Source organism: Microtus pennsylvanicus, chromosome 5, assembly GCF_037038515.1.
Source record: "Microtus pennsylvanicus isolate mMicPen1 chromosome 5, mMicPen1.hap1, whole genome shotgun sequence".
NCBI lineage: Eukaryota > Metazoa > Chordata > Mammalia > Rodentia > Cricetidae > Microtus > Microtus pennsylvanicus.
Window position 1 is genome coordinate 135,767,193 of NC_134583.1, and position 21,905 is coordinate 135,789,097.

The following is a 21,905-nucleotide window of genomic DNA, read 5'->3' on the forward strand; positions in this document are numbered from 1 at the left end:
TTTATAATTGTTTTGTGCTATTTTGTAAAAATGTGAAGTACTTTCTGAGTTTAAAGAAGTAGAACTAAATTAATCTAAAACAAGAACACAAACAAAGAAGTGAAGCCCCAGATACCTTAAACACAAAAGAGGAATTCCCTAAACCAGCTGCAGTGGCTCTGGCTTTAGAGTTTGGATAAGAAAGCTTATTCTTCATGTTGAGAGACTAGATATAATTTTATAAGTTTGGTAAATTCTAAAATTAATCCTAGTAATTTTGCCATATTTAATATGGCATAAATCATTTTAAAGTTCTAAGAGTCAGTATTTTCAGCATTGCCACTGTGTGAGGTCGTTGATGTGCAGGGCATTCTTCCTGTTTCTGTTGTGAGGAATGTGGGCAGTGCTTTAGGTTTATTGTGCTCAGACTTAGTGAAGCCGAATCTGAACTGTAATTCATACTATTGTGTGCGCTTGTAGGACTGTTTCACTTTTCGCTATACTTATATTTTAATATTTTTGGTAAAGTGCACAATCTTTAACTCTGAGGCTTAATTGAAATTTACTCATCCCTGAATACCATGACAGCCAAGACAGATGGCTCAAGCCCCTGGAAGACTCATTCCTGGTCACCCTTCTCAGAGTTGTCTCTCAGGGCTCTTGATACTTCTTAATATCAACTAGGACTTGTATCTGCTGTCATATTTAATGTCAATGTATTGTATGGATCACACGCATTAAAACCTGTTTGGTTCATTGTTAAGTAAGGGGAATAATTTTGTTTTATACATAGTAAATACATTACAAATATATTTATATATAAACACACATTTACATATATAATATTTATATAAAAGTAAAATATATATAATATTTAGTTATTATATATGAGAGATTTATATTTTTCTTAACCCCTACAATCTATACATTTAATTTAATAACAATTGTTGAACATATATTGTTATAATGTTTTTCCAATTTGATGAGTGGTTATGTAACATCTTACATTTTATATTCCATAACGGTCCCAGTCTGCATCCCATCAGGAGTCTTAAGTCTTTGTTGTCCATTTCTTCCCCAGCAATTAATTCTTCTTGTTTTAATGCTTGCTGGCAGTTTGTGGATCATTAGGAAAATGTTCATTTGTCCCCTTTTAAATTTTGGTTATCTGGCGTGGTGTGCATGTCTATACTCAGCCTTGGGAGGTGGAGACAGGAGGACAACAGAGTCTGCAGTCAGCCTGTGCTGCGTGGTGAGTCACAGGCCAGCCTCAGAATCCAAGTGACGCCTTGTCCCAGGGATGAGAAACCAGAATAGATTTAACTGCACGGCTCCCTTTGTGAGTAGGACAGCACCCGTTCCAAGGTTAGGCAGGTCTCACATTCTGTTGTCTTTTCAGTTCTTTATTGTCCCCCTGGATATGGTGAGCTGTTTAGTGAATATTATAGTGTAAGGAAATGTAGCAACACTGAAACATCCCGTCTAGCACTGGGTTCTCTAAGCTCACACAGCAGCAGAGACTGATGTCTGTTTCTTACTGCTCCAGTTGCAGTAGAGGAACATAGTGACTCCGCGCTGAGATCTGTTCTCCCGTGTAACACAGCAACTCCTGGTCTCCTTTGCTTTTCTTTGAACAATAACATATCAGTGGCATCTATTTTTAAGTTATTTGTGCCTTTATGTTTAAAATAGGTTTCTCTTAGATGGAATATAGTTGAGGTCCCCCTGCCCTAATTTCTTGGGTCATAGTCTCACGCACGCCTGTGTTAACCTTGGATTCCTTTCTGATAAGAGGATGACCTTGGATATCTTATTATCTGTCTCCACCTCCCAAGTGCTGGGATCACTGAGGAGACCACGCTTTTGTTTTCTGGTCACCCAGACCTGAATAATTACAGAAACTATATTCACTACAATACTGTTTGGCCTATTAGCTCAGGCTTTTATTAACTAACTCTTACATCTTAAATTAACCATTTCTATTAATCTATGTATTGCCATGAGGCTGTGGCCTACCAGTAAGGTTCCTTCGGCAGTACATGGTGTCTCTCTGACTCTGCCTCCTCTCTCTCCACATGTCTTCCAGCCTGGTTATATTCTGCCCTGCCATAGGCCAAAGCAGTTTCTTTACTAACCAATGGTAATAAAACTTATTCACAGCACACGGAGGGGAATCCCACATCACCTGTATGCCATTCTGTGCTGCTGCCGGATCAACAGCTGCCGCCACCACAGCCACCCCTTGAGTCCTCCTCCCTTGTCTTTCTCCCCATCTCCTCCTCCTTCCTCTTCTTCCCTTCTCCTCCTCTTTGCTTTGAAATAATTATTTTTCTTTTGTTGAAGGTAGGAATTGGAGTTAATATACTTGAGAACTATATTAGTGAGGGTATTCTAGAGGAACAGAACTTATAGAATCTATCTGTCTGTCTGTCTGTCTCTTGGGGGATTTATTACAATGAATTACAGGATATGGTCCAGCTAGTCTAACAATGACTGCCACCCAGGGAAGGTTCAAGAATCCCATGGTTGTTTAGTCCACATTTATCATGTCTTCTATATTTGTTGCTAGCAGAGCACTGATTAAATGTGGATCTTCCTCCTCAAAACAACAGGATTAAAGGTGGGTCTTCCCACTTCTAATGATTAATTAAGGAAAAAGAGCTCACAAGTTACCCAGCCTTGGGTTTTTATATAATTCCAGATGTAGTCAAATGGACAAACAAGAATAGCCACCCCAAGTCACAATAATTCCTTATCCTATTTACTTTTCAAATGAAAAGAATAACTAGGTAATAATTATATCTAACATGATAAAACTATCTCTTGTATAACTGTAAATACATTGCATGTATAATTAGGTCATAATTACGGCTAACATGATGTAACTATCCCCTGTACAATGGCAAATGCTTTATAAACTCTTAAATAGGTAGCAATGCTCCCGAGGCTCATTCTTTCAGTATGTCAAACTTAAATATGATAGCCACTTAATTCTCTTAAATGATGTTACATTAGATGAAAAAGAAATTGAGGAAGGAAAACACAAATACCTGTACAAACATACTCTTAATGAAATACGGCGGACACTCCTATCCGACATGAAGCTTTAGGTTGTGCCTTTTCTCTTGCTATTCTTCTTTGCAAGTTATTTTTACTTCCTTTTTTCTTTCTTACCACCTTTGTGTACCTGCGGGTCTGCTGTAAGTTCATTTGATCAAGGCTAAACTTAAGATTAGCTTATTTTCATACTGCAGTCCCCTCTGCCTGGGGAAACACCAGGGCTTGCATCTGAGTCTGGTCCACGTACTTGGCGTCTGGGACACAGACCAAGGTCCTGTTCAGTTTCAGAAATGATGTGTTGACAGCAGGTAGAAGAACCTTAAAAATTCCATTTGAGCTAAGTTGGTCAAAGCAAGTCGCATTGCCCAGCATAATATAAATAGTGTGAGCATTCTACTTACTGGGGTACAGGAGGGCTTGCAGAAAATTAGTACTGTTTATCACACTTGCTAACACAAAATTTTATTAAAAATTTAACAAAGAATTGCTTTACTATCTTTTGAGCCAGAATTACAAATTCTCTGGTCTACTTTTATTGCTTTTGTTCTCATTGTAGAAATAAAATTATAAAAGACTTATCAAACTAAAATCATATGAATAATTTTCCTTCTGTATTTTAATAGCCATGTTTGATTATAATAGTAGCTTCTGTCAAAATAGACGTGTTCTAGTGTTTTAGAATGCATTGTTTATTATGGAAAATAATTCATGGAATATTTTCCAAATACAGATTCCCTTTGTCCTTAGGATGTTATATAATAGGGTTCTTTGCCGCAATGTGTCTTTGTTTTATTGGTACATCCACCTCACGTCTTATGCTTGTTGTTTGCAATAAAAGTCATAGGATTTGGGTCCTTGGAGTGTCAAAATTATAGGAAAAAGAATTTTTAGTTGAAAATGTGAAGAAATAATTCATCAAATACATGAGCCCTGTGTGTTCAATATATATAATGAATCACAAATATTGTAAAGCCACTGATTGGCATTCTCAGATTCATAATTAAGTTTTCTTGTGTTGTTTTTAGTTTGTTTTTCAAGATAGGGTTTCTCTGTGTAACCCTGGCTGTCCTGGAACTCACTCTGAGGACCAGGCTGTCTTCAAACTCATAGACCTATGCATGCCCATGCCTCCCCAGTGCTGAGATTAAAGGTGTACACCTCCCCCACTGAGTCCCATAATTAAATTGTCAAAAATAAAATAAAAAAATAAAATCATGAAAGCAATGGATCAAAAACCCATTGCCATTGTTCTTGAGTTCTTAGTAGTCCTCATTGTTCGCTATGTTCAGAGAGTCCGGATTTGTCCCATGCTTTTTCAGACCTAGGCCAGCTGGCCTTGGTGTTCCCGATAGAACATCCCCATTGTCTCAGTGTGTGGGTGCACCCCTCGCGGTCCTGAGTTCCTTGCTCGTGATCCTACTGCACGTACTGGCTTTGGGGAAGCCTAGGCAGTTTGGATGTTCACCTTACTAGACCTGGATGGAGGTGGGTGGTCCTTGGACTTCCCACAGGTCAGGGAACTGTGATTGCTCTTCTGGGTGATGAGGGAGGGGGACTTGATTGGAGGAGGGGGAGGGACATGGGAGGCGGTGGCGGGGAGGAGGCAGAAATCTTTAATAAATAAATAAATTATAAAAATTAAAATTAGAAAAGAAAGCAATGGAAATAAAAAGAACCAATTCATAAGGAAATACCTATGTGAGTTATTGTGCATTTTGTATCAGGAATATTGGAGACCAGCAGGAAATGGCCCATTTGTGTAGCTAGCAGTCACTCCAAATTCTGTGTCAACACAGCTGTGCTTCAGGGAGTGGGAACTGAAGTTATCCTCAGAGGAGGGCGATAACTTTGCTTACAGAGAGTGAGTTTAGATAAGTGGCCAAATAGTAGGAAGTGAAGAAACATCTTCGCAGTTCATCATTGTATTTAACAAAGTGGACCCTAACAAAATCTAGATCAATTGTAGATACAGGTAACCTCAAGATTTAGATAAGGATACAGCATTACAATATGACTATTTTTCATTTTAACATACGGAAAATTGGAAACTTTTTAGCAAACTTTTGTCCTAGAAGACCACACTGAAAAGTAATACATTTAAGAAATGAAATGAGATACATTCAAGTGTTATGTGTTGAAATTCCTTCTACTTAGATTTTTTAGATTTGGAGAAATATTTTTTTTTCAAACTTCTGATCAACACTGGCCTCTATAATACATACCGCCCAGCTGTTTTCTCAACCCACGCCTTTTATGCCAGCGGTCTCAGCTTCACTTCTGTTCCTGTGATAGAATACCCAGACATAAAGCAGCTTCGGGTTAGTCTTTCAGGTTTAGTCAGTGCTGGAAGCCATCATGTCCATGGTCAAGGGTAGAGCGAACCAGGGATGGGCACAGCGCTCTTTCTCATTTCCTTGTTTGTGCTCGGTGTCCCATTCTTACCTCTAGCAGGACTCCCTTCCTAGATAATGGCGCTCCTAGTGGCTGCATCTTCCCAAATCAATCAGTTTTAGTCAATCAGTCTGCCTCAGGCAGGCACACACGGGTCTGCCCAATCTAGACAGTCCTTCATTGAGATGCTGTGAGCATGTGATTATACATTGTGTCAGTTAAAGCTAATCATCATGCCAGTCATTTGCATAACTAACGCGCCATAGACACGAGTCTGTGACCCTGTAGCTCTGCATTTTGAACATTGAAGACAGTGAAGCTGAGTGCCACAGATTCACAGGTGCAGTAACACCGGATCACACCTTGAAGATTTTATCCTAAGAAAAGGTTAAAGAAATTGAAACTGGTATGTAAAATTCCAGTTAATTCCTTAAGTCCTCAGAACGGAATGAATTTAATCAGTCAATGTGTTGGGAGTGCACTGTAGTTGAAAATAGACCTTCTATGGGCCGACTTCTCCTGTGGAATGGCCTCCCTGGTTCAGTGGTTCACCCTGCACTGTCATAGCTTATGGGACCGTCATCCTTGAACTAGTGTTGCCAAGGTTTTTGCTCAGTGTTGGAGCGTTGTTTTTTTCTGTTGGTGCTTGACTTTTCAGTTGCCATTGAAATTACTCCACTTAGATATTAGTCATTTTTTAGAATTCATTGGTTATGAGAGCTTAAATGCTGCTTTCATGAATAAATCATTCAGTTGACTTTGTGCGTGGAGCAAATGAAAAAGACAGACATACAAATACAAGTACAGTAAAGCAGGGATCAGGTAGGGCCTGCTACCCTTCCTAGAGGGGGCCTACATCAAGCAGAGATCAGGTAGGGGCTGCTGCCTCTCCTAGAGGGGGCCTACTTACTCAGCAACCCAGGACCCCAACATCTTTATTATGGAGAGAAATGGGGAGAGATTGGCTATTCTATTGGGGGAATCATCTTTTTTGTCCACTGTGAAGATGTGTCCCTTGGATTGCTTTAATAAAAATCTGAATGGCTGTTAGCTAGGCAGGATTTTTGGGCAGAGAGGACAATGGAATAAAGGGAAGAAATTCATGAGGCACAGAGTGAGCAGGAAACACTGTGGAGATAAAGTAATAAACCCACGAAGCAGAAAATAAATTAATTGAAATGGGTTAATTTAAGTTAGAAATAAGCCTAAGCTCTCAGCTGAGCTTTCATAATTAATAATAAGTCTCCGTGTTGTGATTTGGGAGCTGGTTGATGGGACAGGGAAAGACTAGACACATATTGTACCCCACCTTGACTTTGAACCCACGACCCTGAGATTAAAAGTCTCATACTCTACCAGCAACCAATACTGCAGATGAGCCCTGCAATTTCCCTCCTGTTGCAAGGAAGGCTGCTTGTTTGTCCTGGCTACCCAGTTAGATTAGATCTGAAATAATCACACGGAAACTGTATTAATTAAATCACTGCTAGCCCATTAGCTCTAGCTTCTTATCAGCTAACTATTACATCTTAGTTTAACCCATTTCTAGTAATCTGTATTTCACCACGAGGTTGTGGCCTACCAGCAAATTTCCAGTATGTCTGTCTCCAGTGACAGATCCATGGTGTCCCTCTGACTCTGCCCCTTCTTCGTAATTGTTCTTATTGTATATAATTTTACTGTATTAGAGTTAAAACCTTTCCTTTTCATTTAGACAACAGGGGGGAAATCTGGAGTTATGTTTTAGTACTCTGTGAAGATGTGTCTTTTCCAAAGTGCTATCTGATTGGTTTGATAAAAATCTGAACGGCCAATAGCTAAGCAGGATTTGGGGAATGTTGAGAAGAATGTGGCAGATATTTTGAGAGACGGAAGGAGAGGCAACTGCTGCAAGCCACATGGTAGCACATAGAAACAGAAATAGAAATGAGCTCATTGAAGTTATAAGAGCTAGTTAGAAATAAGCCCACGCCATCGGCCCAGCTTTCATAACTAATAAGTCTTCATGCCATTATTCGTGAGCTGGTGGTCCAAAGAAAAATCTGCCAACATTAGTCTCTGGAGGAGGTTTTGGTAGGGGGCAGTCTCAGGTTGTAAACATCCAGGAGGAGAAAACAACAGTTTCTGGTCTTCGTACACTCATCAATTGGTCATAAACGCTTAGACCCAGACCCTCACCTCAGGGAAAACCTTGAAACGCTCTTAGTCTGATACATATCGGAAAGAACTGGGCCAGTTCCCCATGAGTGCTGGGAGTCCCGGCATGGTGGTGCCCATTTACACGACACGTTCACTCAGTGCTCACCCAGGGGATCCTCTGAACCTTTAACATGTGAGTGTATTTCAGGGGCAGAAGCAGAGGTGTGCAGAAGCGCTAGGGCCGGCAGTGGGAGATTTTTTCACCTCCTTCGGCTATGCAGGAAAGCGCCACTGAAATTATACTAGGTTTTAGTATTGAAATCTCATTAAAATAGTTTCTTCTTCAGTAAAGCAGATTTTACCACAGCTGTATCATGAAATGTTCTTTCATTTCTCATGGGTCTTGTTCTTTTTCTCTGTGATATCTTTACATTTTTTCTTTTAATAATTTATAATCCACAAAACATGCTCATTTTAATGATGCATTTAACCACTCTGTTAATTGTGGCCTAGAATCTCAGTGAGTGTAAAGGTTGTGATAGTTACTATTAAATAAAAAGGCAACTTTTGCATTTTGCTGTGAGCATTGGTGTTGTTAAAATTTGCAGGCTGTTTTTTGTTTATGAAGATTGAAAAATGGTCATTTTATGCTTTAGCCATTTTGTGAGCACTGTACCAAAAATTGTATGACTAACTAGAATATTTTTCGTACTTTACATGTTAGAATCGTATTATTCGTACACAAATATAAATTATTCTATAAATCAGTAAGCTATTTTATTTTCATTAAGTGTTTAATATCTACAAGTGGAGGCAGTTTAAGTACATATCTGTCTCTACATACTAAATTAAATTTTAATTTCGTCACGGAGATTCACTGCAATTGAATTATATGAGTTTATTTAGCTATTGTTTAATGCAAAGCATTATAATTTTAAATAAATATTCTTAAATGTCTGTATAAAATGCTTTATGCTGTCAAAATCATACTGGAATTCCCAAAAATAATCCAAGTGTGAGTATTCTATGACAGTATTCTATGATGATCTTTACTGATAATCTGGTAACCAAACTGAGATGTTTCCTCCAGGGTGCTTGAGGTCATGCTATTGATTTCATTATCATGAGTTCCTTCAGTGAGATGCTTGTTTTAGCACCTCTGGTTTTTATGAGTTAAAGTATACTATTTGAGCCCGTCTTGATGCTGACACATATTTTGCTATAGCTACAGCTATAATGACTTAGTTCAGGCCCAGAAAGAGCACCCTGGGCTCCAGCAGTTTGCACTCCCCGGCAACAGTGCTGCTGATTGACGTTTACATACCGCAGTTTAAATTACATTAAATCTGATTGGTTCCAAATTGCCTGGTCCTGAGTAAATGAGATTTGCTAATTCACTATTAAGTCAATCTGCAAACTGAGGCCATAATTTAGATTTTATTATTTTAATGGGAATGATATTAAGAACCTTTCAGCTCATGGTTCTAGTTTCCACCCCAGCCTAGCGGTTCCCTTCACTGATCACGGTTAAGATACACACAATGGAAAGACCAGACTCCCGAGCCTGAGGGCTGGACTGTTTCATCCCAAGCCTGCTAGCGTTTTGAATGGAGAGCAGAACTGTGTCGGAATGAATGAGTAGAAGGACCAGTTTCTGGGTAGGTCGGGTTTGAAGTCACACTTTTCATGACAGGTGTGTGGTTTGAAACAGAGTTGTGATCAAGTGTGCTAATAAATGCCCGTGTATATTATTGCAGCTTAAAATAAAATACCCCCACGGTAGCCCAGAATGGGGTGTAATAAATAAGGTTTATTTATTCAGGGTAGACTCACAGATCAGTAGTCCTCGGTGTGAGCTGGGAACTGGAACCGAATCCATCAGCCAAGGGACCACACATGCTTTTACATCTGTACATGTGACCATGCCCAAAGTGGGCCAGCATCTTAAAGGCTGTTGGCTGAAGGAGTTCCCACAGCAATATATTAATTCTGATTTGCTCCAGAAAGAACAGCAATAAAATTATTGTTAGTGGTTGTGTTATCAATTATTATGAGCTACGGAAGTTTTTGTTTCTTTTTTAAAATTTTTTTTCTGTTAAGCTTCAGGTCTTTCATTCTTAAATCTGAGCTGCTGTAAACTAAGGAGTAACAGTGACTGTGTTAACTAGAAGATATAAATACAAGTGGCCATGAGAAATAGCTAGCAGAGACCAACTCTTGGTGGTGGCTGTAGACAGGAGAAATAGCAAACTCCTCGTGGTGGCTGCGTCTGGTCGTGTTAGCATCTGGTGCTCCAGGGCGTGAGAGAAGAACTTTAGGTTGCAGTGACGGAGCTGAAATGTGAAAGTGAACAAACAAACCCAGGGGTGTCACCCCGAAAGCTGAAACACAACTATCTAGCTCTTAGAAGGACGCCCCGCTCCTTATCTAAATGCTGCTATTATCTAGAGCCTTGCTTGCTGCTGCTGCTTACCGTCCTTGGCTGCCTTTTAACGATAAGACAGCAGAAGCTTAGAATCTCTTTCCCACTGGGAGTGCCTTGCAAAGAACATTTTCAACTTTTACATATATGGAACAAGTCTACGTAGAAATTACCCACTTCTCTAGAATAGTGGCTAAAAGAATTGCTAATTTAAATGCATTCAAATTTCAGTGTATTTCCCTCAACTCTCTGTATAATCCTATACACCGTTTTTAGCTCCTTTTATAGTTTCACTTAAAAAGCTCCTATAGTTTTTATATATCATAGTATCACTACTATTTTCTATATAAATTTTGTAACATATTAATACTAAAATAGCTTCATCAGATTAAATGCTTCATTGTTTATTGTTGAAAAATTATTTTTTGTTTTAAATAATACAGAGCAAATATCTGTGTGCATTTTTGGTAAATTATTTTTCGCTTGCATATCTCAAAACAGTTGATTCAGGTGAAGTATATTTTAAATTTATAACCAAGCACTGTGCACCAGGCAATATTCAAGGCATTTTATATGATTTATTTCAGTTATTCCTAAGCCATGAAGTAAATTTATTATTGTATGAACTTGAAGAATGAATAGAAAAAATAACGTGTGCAGTTTCCTTCAGTAAGAAGGGCGTGAGGATATGAAAATAATCCAACATGAAATACCGCTTTGCTGATAATGTGATTATTTATAGATTTTTATTAATAGTAAGGTCGAACACTAAGATGTATAAAATATTTCTATTGTTTTTACTATTAAATTACCTATAAGAATTTACACGCATGTGTATATTTTTATATGTGGTACCACGATTGTGAAAACTTTCTGAGAACATTTTCTGAGTCTTGTAAGTGAGGGCAAGGTGAAACCATGGAACTAGACCCCTGTGCGTGGAATGAAAGGTTTGCTGGGGGTCAGACTGCAAAGACTGTTTCTGCAGAGCGGGTCAGAGTGGCTGACATTGTACAGACAGTGGACTGGTTGGTTAGATGGCAGTCAACAGGGTGGGGTCCTTGAGCAGATGCTGGCTGTGAAGACTGACCCATACCTACAGCCATACCATAGGTGGTGCCCTTTGGGGAGATTAGGGGAGGTCCTGGTGAGTAGCTTCCTGCTGTAGTAGAGATGCTTTTCTGGTAAACACACTGGATAAGGGATTCCTGAGAAATATTCTGTTTAGGCTCTGAGGACCCAGTAGCAATACGTCTATGTCCCTGATCAGAGTCCCCCTCTTTAGGACATTGTCACCAGTACTGCCATTTTGGGGTCCACTTTGGACCCCACATTCTTGCTAACAAAGCTGACATAAATCCAAATCAGAATGTGCAAAAATCAAAAAATTGTAAAATTCAACTTGTTTCTATTATTCTTAAGTATCATTTTTTGGGAGGTGGTATTAGGGTCTTCCATGTCAGAGCTGAATTAGCTTTAGTAATGTTATTAGTACCTCCAGCTTCAGGGGATTTGGTGTCCTCTTCTGGCCTCTGAAGTCATCAGGCATGCATGCTGCTGATAAACACGTGCAGGCAAGCATGCATACTCATGAAATACGAAGAAATACCTTTTAAAGCGTGGACACAGCTGGGGTGGCTGCTGTTGATTGGCAGCCCTGGTCAGGGTACCCCCAGCAGGGTGGATCCTGATGTCTGATGTTCTGTCGTGTCTGCTAAGAGTCAGCTTACACACTTGTGATCACTTTATGGCAGTCAGACTTCTGAAAGACTGGACGCCGAGGCATTATTTCCCTGGGAATCTACTACTGGGAGAGGGATTGGTGAAGGCCTTGGGAGATCAGCGGAGGAGAACGATTTGTCAGTTGACTTTGCCGGGGAGGCTTTGAGCCAGGACTGTGGTTGTCAGGAGCCACAGTGCCTGGATGGCTTAGTCTCGCAAATCTCTTGCCTCTGTATTTCAAGACCCTGAAGATGGGTCAGGACGAGTGTCACAGGATCTCCTTGTCATTCTTACCATTGTGGCCATATTGAATAAATCTCTATGTTATGTTTTTTCACTAAAAAAAACCCAGGATGATTAAGTGTAATAATGTAATTTGTATTTTGGGTGATATCCTAGGATAGAAAATGTAAAATAGATTAATAATGAAAAACAAAAATACCAAAAAGAATAACATACTGCAGGACAGCTAACACAAAATATGCTTGTGTGTGTGCGCGCGTATGGTCCTGTGTGTATGTGTTTGTGCATGTGTGTGTGCATGCTCTTGTGTGTGAGCGTGCTCCTGTGTGTGTGTGCGCACACGTGTGTGTGCTCCTGTGTGTGTGCATGCGTGTCTGTGCTCCTATGTGTGCTCCTGTGTGTGCTCCTGTGTGTGTGTATGCTCCTGTGTGTGTGCATGCGTGTCTGTGCTCCTATGTGTGCTCCTGTGTGTGTGCTCCTGTGTGTGTGTATGCTCCTGTGTGTGTGCATGCGTGTCTGTGCTCCTATGTGTGCGCTCCTGTGTGTGTGCTCCTGTGTGTGTGCATGCGTGTCTGTGCTCCTGTGTGTGTGCACACGTGTCTGTGCTCCTGTGTGTGTGTATACTCCTGTGTGTGTGCTCCTGTGTGTGTGCATGCGTGTCTGTGCTCCTGTGTGTGTGTATGCTCCTGTGTGTGTGCATGCGTGTCTGTGCTCCTATGTGTGCTCCTGTGTCTGTGCTCCTGTGTGTGTGCTCCTGTGTGTGTGCTCCTGTGTGTGTGCACACATGTCTGTGCTCCTGTGTGTGTGCTCCTGTGTGTGTGCACACATGTCTGTGCTCCTGTGTGTGTGCTCCTGTGTGTGTGCTCCTGTGTGTGTGCTCCTGTGTGTGTGTATGCTCCTGTGTGTGTACACGCGTGTCTGTGCTCCTGTGTGTGTGCTCCTGTGTGTGTGTGCATGTGTGTGCTCCTGTGTGTGTGTTCCTGTGTGTGTGTATGCTTTTGTGTGTGTGTGCTCCTGTGTGTGTGCGTCTGTGTGTGCGTGTTATCTTTTGTCTTATTGATCTTTCATTATTTCTGTTGTTTTGGTTTTTTTGAGAGAGATGGGTGATAAAGAACAGGAATGTGAGGTTGGAGGAAAGGGAGGTGAGAAGATCTGGGAGGCATTGGGGTAGAGGAAATAATATGATCAAAGACGTAAAAATAATTTTAAATAAAATGATGATGATTCAGAAAACCAGTGGAACCCAAATAGTATATGATCTTAGGTATTACTAATTAATGTTATTAATTATCTAACTACTCAATTGAAACATTGTATCAGTGGAAACGCTATGACTTCTGAACTTGAGATTTAAAAGTTCATCGTTGATTATAATGAGATCTAAATAGTAATATGCCATTACTTTTATGAAACTTAGGTAATGTATCCATATATGGGCAAAACCAGCATTTGGGGGTACCTTCTATATAGTAAGTTCTTTTGTGGAGAGCACCTCACACAAAAATGGCATTCTGTTTCATCAATCTAGGCTTAGCATGGTGCTGAGCACTGTGAGCTGATTTTAAAATTAAACACTATAGATTTGTGTTTTCATATATTTAAATATATAGTGTTAATATTACAAGTATATAGTTACCATAACTGTATGTAAATAAGTGATATATATTTTTATACGGAATGTTTATATGTACAAGTTTGGATACTCTTTAACTATAAAATATTTTACTCCTCAAAAATTAATTTAAAATAGACATGATCTTGAAATACATATACATATATTTTTTTATTTCAACATTTATAATCTTGATGAAAAGTTAATTCTTAATTTTGGTTCAGCTTGACCTTTACCTTGAAGCTCTTTTTCGAATTTCCCCATAGAAATTCTTGAAGTGCTTCTGTGGGAATAACTTGAGTCCGTACCTTACTGTTTGGGAGCTCAGAGGTTAGATTATGACTGGAGTCCGTACCTTGGCTGCATGGGGGCACAAACCTTAGATTAGGAGCTTTCAGGAAGGGTAGCTGAGCACTGTGATGCCTGACTCGTGGCGACAAAGGTAAACTGAGGTCTCACAGTGATGTGATTAACCCTCGAGAGGGAAGTGCAGAGCAAGACCACCTGTTAGAACCGGTGGTTCTCCTTTTGCCACACTGCTCATTGCCCAGAGGCTACCTCCCCAGGGTGTTCAGGGATCCATGACTCAGCAGTGAAGCCTTAATGCGACGCATGGGCGATAGTGAGGGCTTCCTAAGCAGAGAGAGAAAACAGGAAGGTAGAGAGCGAATTGAATCCAGAATAGGGACCTGCCAGGGGTCTCAGAATCCTGCCTCCAAGGGAGAACAGTGTGAGGGACCAGAGGGGACAGTTTGTGGCTGATGGATGCTTAATGACACATGCTAGTTTTTAGAGCTGACAAAATGTCTTAGAGAGAGGTGAGGGGGTGCAGGTAAGACAGACACAGAGAGACAGAGACTTGAAGAAGTTGGAATCGCAGTGAAAAGTGGAGGAGAAACTCGCACAAAGGAGGGTGGAGAGAGGCATCTTCAGGGTAAACCCGAGAGCCTTCTCAGCTGGATAAAGAATGACCAGGGGAGGGTGGAGGCTATCACAGCAACCAAGTGTATTATACCTGGGGAAATGGAGGACACCTCAGTGAGGCATCTTCTAGCTCTAAATATGATCAAAATGATTCAGTTTTATAAATAACATTCATATGTTTATAATCAGAATAATCACTAATATTTATCCAGACATTTTGTAATTTCATGGGGTGTTCTTTTTATGCTTTATTCTAGAAAAATGACCTTGTTAGATGATACATTTTCTATTTTAACATTTAAAAAAATACGATTTTTCAGTAATCACTTTAATTATCGACAAGAAGTCTACTCCTAATAGATTATCATAGTTGATCTTACTTAGCAAGTAATAATTAGTTAGAAAACCCTTATTACTTTTTAAAATAAATAGCAATACAATGAGTCCAGTTCTCAAAATTTCCTGCATGAACCATAGCCTGGTGCTTCTTAAGGTCGGCGAGTTCTGTAGCTTCCGTTCTATACTACTGTTTCTATGGCAGCGTTTGAAGTGACATCATCCCAAGAGTCGCAAGAGTCAGCCTCTTCTAGGCTAAGTCAGGTGGATGAGCTTGGTAATCTACGCGCATCTCATTCTCTGCGTTCTCATTTAGCCAATCGCCAGCATCACGTCAGAACTTCACCATGCACACTGAGCTGACATTTTTGCGTAAACACATCAATATGTCCTTTATAAATCAGAGCTGTTTCTTTAAAGATTTCTGACATTTTAGGGTAAATACCATGCCATGGGAAATTCTTTCCAAGTCCTCTTCCTACAGCTTCTTTAAGTCACATCACACAGTTGGAACCCATCGCTTGTAACGCGTTCATAAAGTGTAGTCTGTGTTCAGAGCTGAGCACGTTCAGTATGAACCTGTAGGCGTGAGGGCAGAGTGTTCTTTCTGCTGAGGTTTTCATAAGTGGCCGTTTCAGTTATTTGGAACTTTTAAACAGTTGGCAAAATGAGGGTGTTGTGAAATCCTAGTGGAACCGGTCTCCTGATTTGGATAACCACGGGTGATCTGAGTTAGGTCCTTACAGGGTAGAGAAATTTAAATGTGCGGTTAGACCAGCTGGTGTTTTGAAACATTGAAACACAACACGCATAAACATGAGGTATTTTTCTTTGGAATAACCACAGAAAGAAAATGGAAAACGTTGATTATTTGTAGAAGGCCATGTTCTAGCTATGACACCTGCCAATAGGGATGTTCATAATAAGATATTTGTAGATTTTCGTGTTACAAATATTTTGTATCCTGGGGAAATACTTTTGAGCGAACTACAATCTTAGATATTGTTGTCACTGATTGTCTGACTGTCCTCTAAACGGTGTCAGCTGAGCAGTTATTCTCTTAAAGCAACCTCATTTGCTTTGTGTGTATACAAATGATGTTTCAGATCTGAGCAAGGCACACACGTGGATCATCATAGCATTTAGTAAGTAGAGGCAGAATGGTTAGAAGCGCGGGGTCCCCTCAGCTTCTTAACTCCATAGAGTGTTGGAGGCCACCCTGGGCTACAAGACGAAGGAAGGGAGGAAGGGAGGAGCTGACTAGGTTAAATACATTTAGTTAAAATATATTTTGAAAATCTTGTTTCAGAATATTTTATGTATTTTGCATCTTAGTAAATAGAAATATATACTTTGCACTCAAATAGATGTTTCCCATAGCGTCAAATCTGTAATACATATTAATACTATAAAACATGCAAAAACAATTTTAAATGTTTTCTTCACAGTATCTGTGAATTTTTTTCTTTCATGGATATCTGAAACCTCACGAAAATTTATGTTGCTAAAATTTGATATGTAATTCTTTCTGAAAAATTTAATTAAATGCTTTCCGCTACAACAAAACTGCTTGAAGTGTTGATTGGGACTGTAACAATAAGAATAAAATCATCATTACTGTGGAGCCTATATTTTAGTGGGGAGGCTAATCATTAACCCATAAAATAGATAATTTCAGATTACAGTATAAACATGGTTTGCATGCCCGCACAGTAGGAAGGAAGGCACCTACCTTAAGTGAGTGTTAGAGAGTGTGGTAACTATGGAGGCCCAGATGACCAGCATCAGCCAGCTGAGAACCACTTTCCAGCATGGCTTTGCGCCATCCTCCCTCCGTCCTTCCTATCTCAATAGGAAGGGCTTGAAGCTGAGACATGCTGCCTTTGAGTTGGGCTGTCACGGTCTGCCACGTAATGAGAGGGAGAGAGTGGGTCCACACGTGCCCCAGTCAGCCTGAATCCTCCGTGCCCAGTACTCCCGTGGACTGTGCACATCATCCTGGGGACGCCTTCAGATCACAGCAAAAGGCAATTCCGATTCATTTGTGTCTACTTGACCTTGCATGTTTTAATGCAAGAGACCTGATCTTTACCAGTTTGCCCTCACATATTATTCCTTATTAGGAAGCAAAGACTGTCTTTAGAAACTCAATCTAGGTCCTCAATTAGAATTTCAATATTCAAGTATAAGATTGCAGCTTGAATTGGTGAGAAGTTCCACTGTCATTTTCTACAGTGTAGAAGACTGTTAATCTGAAGGAACTACAAGTAATTTGTTACCTTTTTATCTTAGGTTGTCCTCTAAGTACAAGCTGGAACCAAAATAACATGTTTATCTCTCAGAACAACTTGAAAATTTTTCTAATTAATAGATAGAGATACAGACTGTAGTTAATCCAAGTTTTAGAGTGCTTGAATGCTTCACATAATGTCTCTAATGTGTAGAATCCTACCTAAACATTTTATGTATTCAAATGTGTTCAGGCAAGTGTTGAAAACATAAATATTTTCAGATGTCTTATCTTAAACCATGATTTCTTCTGAGGTTTGTATTGCTGTTACCCACACAGGGCAGGCCAACCACACACATGCAGGCCTGAAGTCATGTGCTGTGCCCACCTAAATTTATGGTGACATTATTGGTTGTTCCTTCTACTTAGACACCTGTTAATTCATGGAGTGTCAAACCTTCTGTCTGTGTGAGATGCTTACAAAGGGACTTCCCCAGACGTAGTGGTTGGTGCTGCTGGTGGGCACAAGGCGGCTGCGACGTACCTCGTCAGTTGGCACCACGGGCTCGTCGAGCAGCTTAAACAGATGGCTTGCAATGTGCAGAAGTGATGTCAATCTAGGGTATACCAATGCAATACAAGGCTAGTGTGGACCGAGGAACTTCAGATGTACCACAGCCTGAGCTTTCGGAATGCCATGGACCAAACAGTAGCCAACAACTAGAAGAATTTAAGAAATCTGTAATCTGTTGCTATTTGGAAAACTAGAGAATGTAAACCACACAGAGAAAATTAATTTTCCATAATTGAAATGTAGTTTTGGGGCAACATTAGGTTCAAGTAAAATTTAACTAAAACCCTATTTTCAAAAGTAGCAGAAGGAATTAATAGAATGCTTGGAAATATTTAATCTGTGGGGCACTATTAGAAGTTTTTGTATCTCTGACTTACTACTTTTCTGAGTTAGAATAACTTAACTTCAAAATAAAACCTCAGCGTCAACCAGTTACATCAATTCAGTTTCCCCCTGAGTGGCAAATACAGAATCACAGGAATCTACCACAGACGTGAGTTGTGAGCCCACTGTGCCTGCAGGAGGAGGAGCTAAGTCACAGGGAAACCCCAGAGCTCCAGCTGCTCTTTGGAACCAAGCAGGTGAATTTACCCAAGTGACAGCCAAGTGCCTTTACCCAGCCCAGTGCAGATAAACAGTTGGCCACCCATAGAGCTTGAAAAGCAACTTCACAAACTCCACACGGGCCCTGCCTTCTGCATTAGCTGCTAGGCATGGAAATCAAACATAGCGGAGCAGGGTGAAGAGAGACCAAGGCAGGGGTGCCCTGTTACCACGGGGAGGACACAGCTGGGAGAGCTCGGCACAGCATAACACACTGCTGGGGCAAAGCACACCCTGGCCACCACTCAAGAGCCGCTCTTGCCAGTTCCCTTGTGCGGTGCCAGTGTTACTCTGATGACCTGGAATGTCTGTCAGTTATTAGCAGAAGACTTGGGTTTTCCTAATTGATGCATAAGTAGTAGGAATAGCCAACAATATCACAGTAAATTTAGATGGGCACAGACTCTAATTCGAGCCAGTATAAATATTTTCCATGTGGTTTTCCTGCTGTGTGCGAGTCCATATAGCAACAAAACTGAGGAGAAAATAACTGAGTAAATAAAACAAAGACAAATGTGATAATAGATGTAATTTTAATGCCATTTTGCTAAATTATTTGCGTAAGATTGTACAAGGTAAGATGAAATGTGTTAAAATTTCTAAAATTTGAGTTAGTTTATGTTTCATCATTGACAGAATAAGAAAGAGTTAGATGTTTTCACAAAAGTCAGCAATGTTTTTGATTTCAGCTTGCACATCAGGGTAAATCCGAGAGAGGTACAGGCGCTGGTCCCTCCCAGTTTCTGTGTAGTCCTGGCAGGAGGGAGGCAGCCAGCAAAGGAGGTGCTGCAGGGTGGTTCTCGTTCCTCTAATTTCACACCTCCGATTTGTTTCTGATGACAGAGTGGCTCCACACTCCTCCGGTGTCTATGAAATAGCAAACATGTTCGTGATTTCCAAAGGTCTCTGCCGCTTGGGGCCTGTGTGCTGGGTCTCCTCTTAACAAATATTTAAGGCATTGAATATAGTCTTTGATAAACTACATATCCACCAGATTCTAATCTGGGATAAAAAAAATTTAAAAATATTTCTATTTTAAAAAGTCTTTTTAGTATCATCTTTTAAAAATACCTTCTCTAGCTACTCTAATCTAACTCTTTCTTATTCTGTTAGTGATGAAACATATACTTAACTCAAATTTTAGAAATTTTAACACATTTCATCTTATCTATACCTTGTACAATCTTATGCAAATAATTTAGTTTTCTTAGTTTATGTACAAACTCTTTATAATTCCATTGCTTAGAAACTTGTTGGACTTGAATGTAATATATTTAAGTTTGCATGTGTAAGTCAGAAACCTAATTGCTTAATTTACTCAAGGTTTTAATTAATTAACCGATTAATTTTAAAATCTCCCATAGGTGCTGGGGATGCAGCTACAGCTCGTGATAAGCATTCACCCAGAATGCTCCCGGGTGCTCACAGACTTTGGTTCCCTCCCAGCATACATGCACACCCACACACCCACACACACCCACACGCATATGCACACACATACACCCACACACATATGCACACACATACACCCACACACATACACCCACACACATATGCACACACATACACACACATGCACACCCACACACATACATGCACACACATACACCCACATGCATACATGCACACACATATACCCACACACATATGCACACACATACACCCACACACATATGCACACCCACACACATACATGCACACACACGCATACATGCACACCCACACACCCACACACATATGCACACCCACACACATATGCACACCCACACACATACATGCACACACATACACCCACATGGATACATGCACACACATACACCCACACACATATGCACACACATACATGCACACACATGCACACACACATACATGCACACACACACGCATACATGCACACATATGCATATGCACACACACATACATGCACACACATATACACAACCACGTGCCTCCCTCACCATGGACACACACACAGAAAAATCAAAGAGGCAGACAAACTCACTTGCTATTTCTTGTCCCGTGAGGCCACACTGACATCAGGTTTAGGGCACATCTGTGTATTTCTTAGCTCAGAGTCACGGTCCTTCTCCGTCACTCATCCAGTGTCTGAATTGTTACCGATTTCCTCCAGTCTCGTAGCTGTTTAGAACATGAGAAGACTCAGCACTATCAATCTGTTTTGATATGTCCTTCTAAAGACATTGTTGAAAGGTCACTAAGAAGAAACAAGCTATCCATAGCCATAGTTAATACTTTAACTCAGCTTTGTATGGATATCATTGTGGTTGACTGTTTCATCTGTGTATGATATCAAAGGTCAATAGTTGCGGCATCAAATCTAATAATCTATACCTAGTGTTATAGACATAGTTTTTGTTATATTTTTATTTCTATTTCTTTGTTTTCTTCTAATGCTATGAAGCAGATGCTTTCTTTATTAGCACCCAGTAGAGGCAAACTAAGATCCACGGCTGTACTGTTTTCTAAACCATCTGAGGTTACTGTGAGAAGCATGTTTCTGGTCCATGGCGTTGCTCTCAGACACCACGCTATTGCTGCTGGTGTTTAACAGTTCCTAAAGGAAGATGCTAGCACAGAACCTGTGACGTTCACTGAAGCAGAGACACGCTTAGATACTTTTCTAGGTTCACTGTCAGGTTTATGTCTTATTAATGTGGAATTTTTAAATGAATTAGCATATTTCAACGTACAGAGAATAAAACCTATGTAGGTATGTATGTATTCCACTTTTGTGGACAAAGCTTTATTGGGGAAGAAAGTTTTCTTGGTTTCTTATAATGCAATTGAGTTTCTTTCAAACAAGTAATTATCAGCTGTGTTAATTGAAAACATGATCATTACTAGATAAAGAACCCGAATGCCAGTTTCTGTTGGGCACGTTTAGTATGTCACAGTATTTCACATGGAACACACAGCTCACATTTATGATTTAATTTAATAATAGATCTTAACTGCTCAGTATCATAATCTATAGAATGGTCATCATTAGTGATTAATAATTAGTAGTTAATAATTTGGTTTTCTAGGTAAAGTTTTCATGTATGTATTTTATTTATGGTATGGTAATTCCAGCTCCTTTGTTGAGTTATAAATATTATATACGTGCTGTGAACATAACCATGTTTTGAAGAGTTTCGGCTCAGCAAGTTCAAGCTTTCTTGTGTTTTGGTTTGCAGATTGCGTTTTCCCAGCACAACACCATCATGGACCTCGTGCAGTTCTTCGTCACCTTCTTCAGGTAACTGGCTTTGCTGTGTGTGCACGTGTGCATGTGCGTGAACATGTGTGTGTGTGTGTGTGTGTGTGTGTGTGTGTGTGCCTGTGCTTGTGTGCATGTGTGTGTGTGTGTGTGCGTGCCAGTGCCTATGCGTATGCCTGTGTGCGTTTCTTCAGGAAACTGGCTTCGTTGACTGTGTGTATGCATGTTGTGTGCATGTGTGTGTGTGTGTGTGTTTTCTGTCAGATTATTTTTCAGTTGCTTACCTTACTCTTCTTTTCCTTGAATGCATGTCATGTGTGTCCCATAGGGCAGCTGGGCCGTACTGGTGATGTAGTCTGTGAGATCTTTTATACCACTTTGTGCCCACTGGACTCAGTAGGAAGACATCAGTTTGCCCTTTCCTTTCACATAAATAACTCAGACTACTTT

The 21,905-nt window shown here is 40.1% G+C and overlaps 1 protein-coding gene across 2 annotated transcripts in view; it reads left to right on the top strand.

Moving 5' to 3' along the window:
- The window catches only part of Atrnl1 (attractin like 1), a 597,040-nt gene that overhangs the window by 165,789 nt on the left and 409,346 nt on the right, over window positions 1-21,905 (top strand). For both annotated transcript variants that reach the window (XM_075974528.1, XM_075974530.1), the window contains exon 25: window positions 21,433-21,494. In XM_075974528.1, the coding sequence (XP_075830643.1) occupies window positions 21,433-21,494 (62 nt within the window). The remainder of the gene's footprint in view (window positions 1-21,432; window positions 21,495-21,905) is intronic.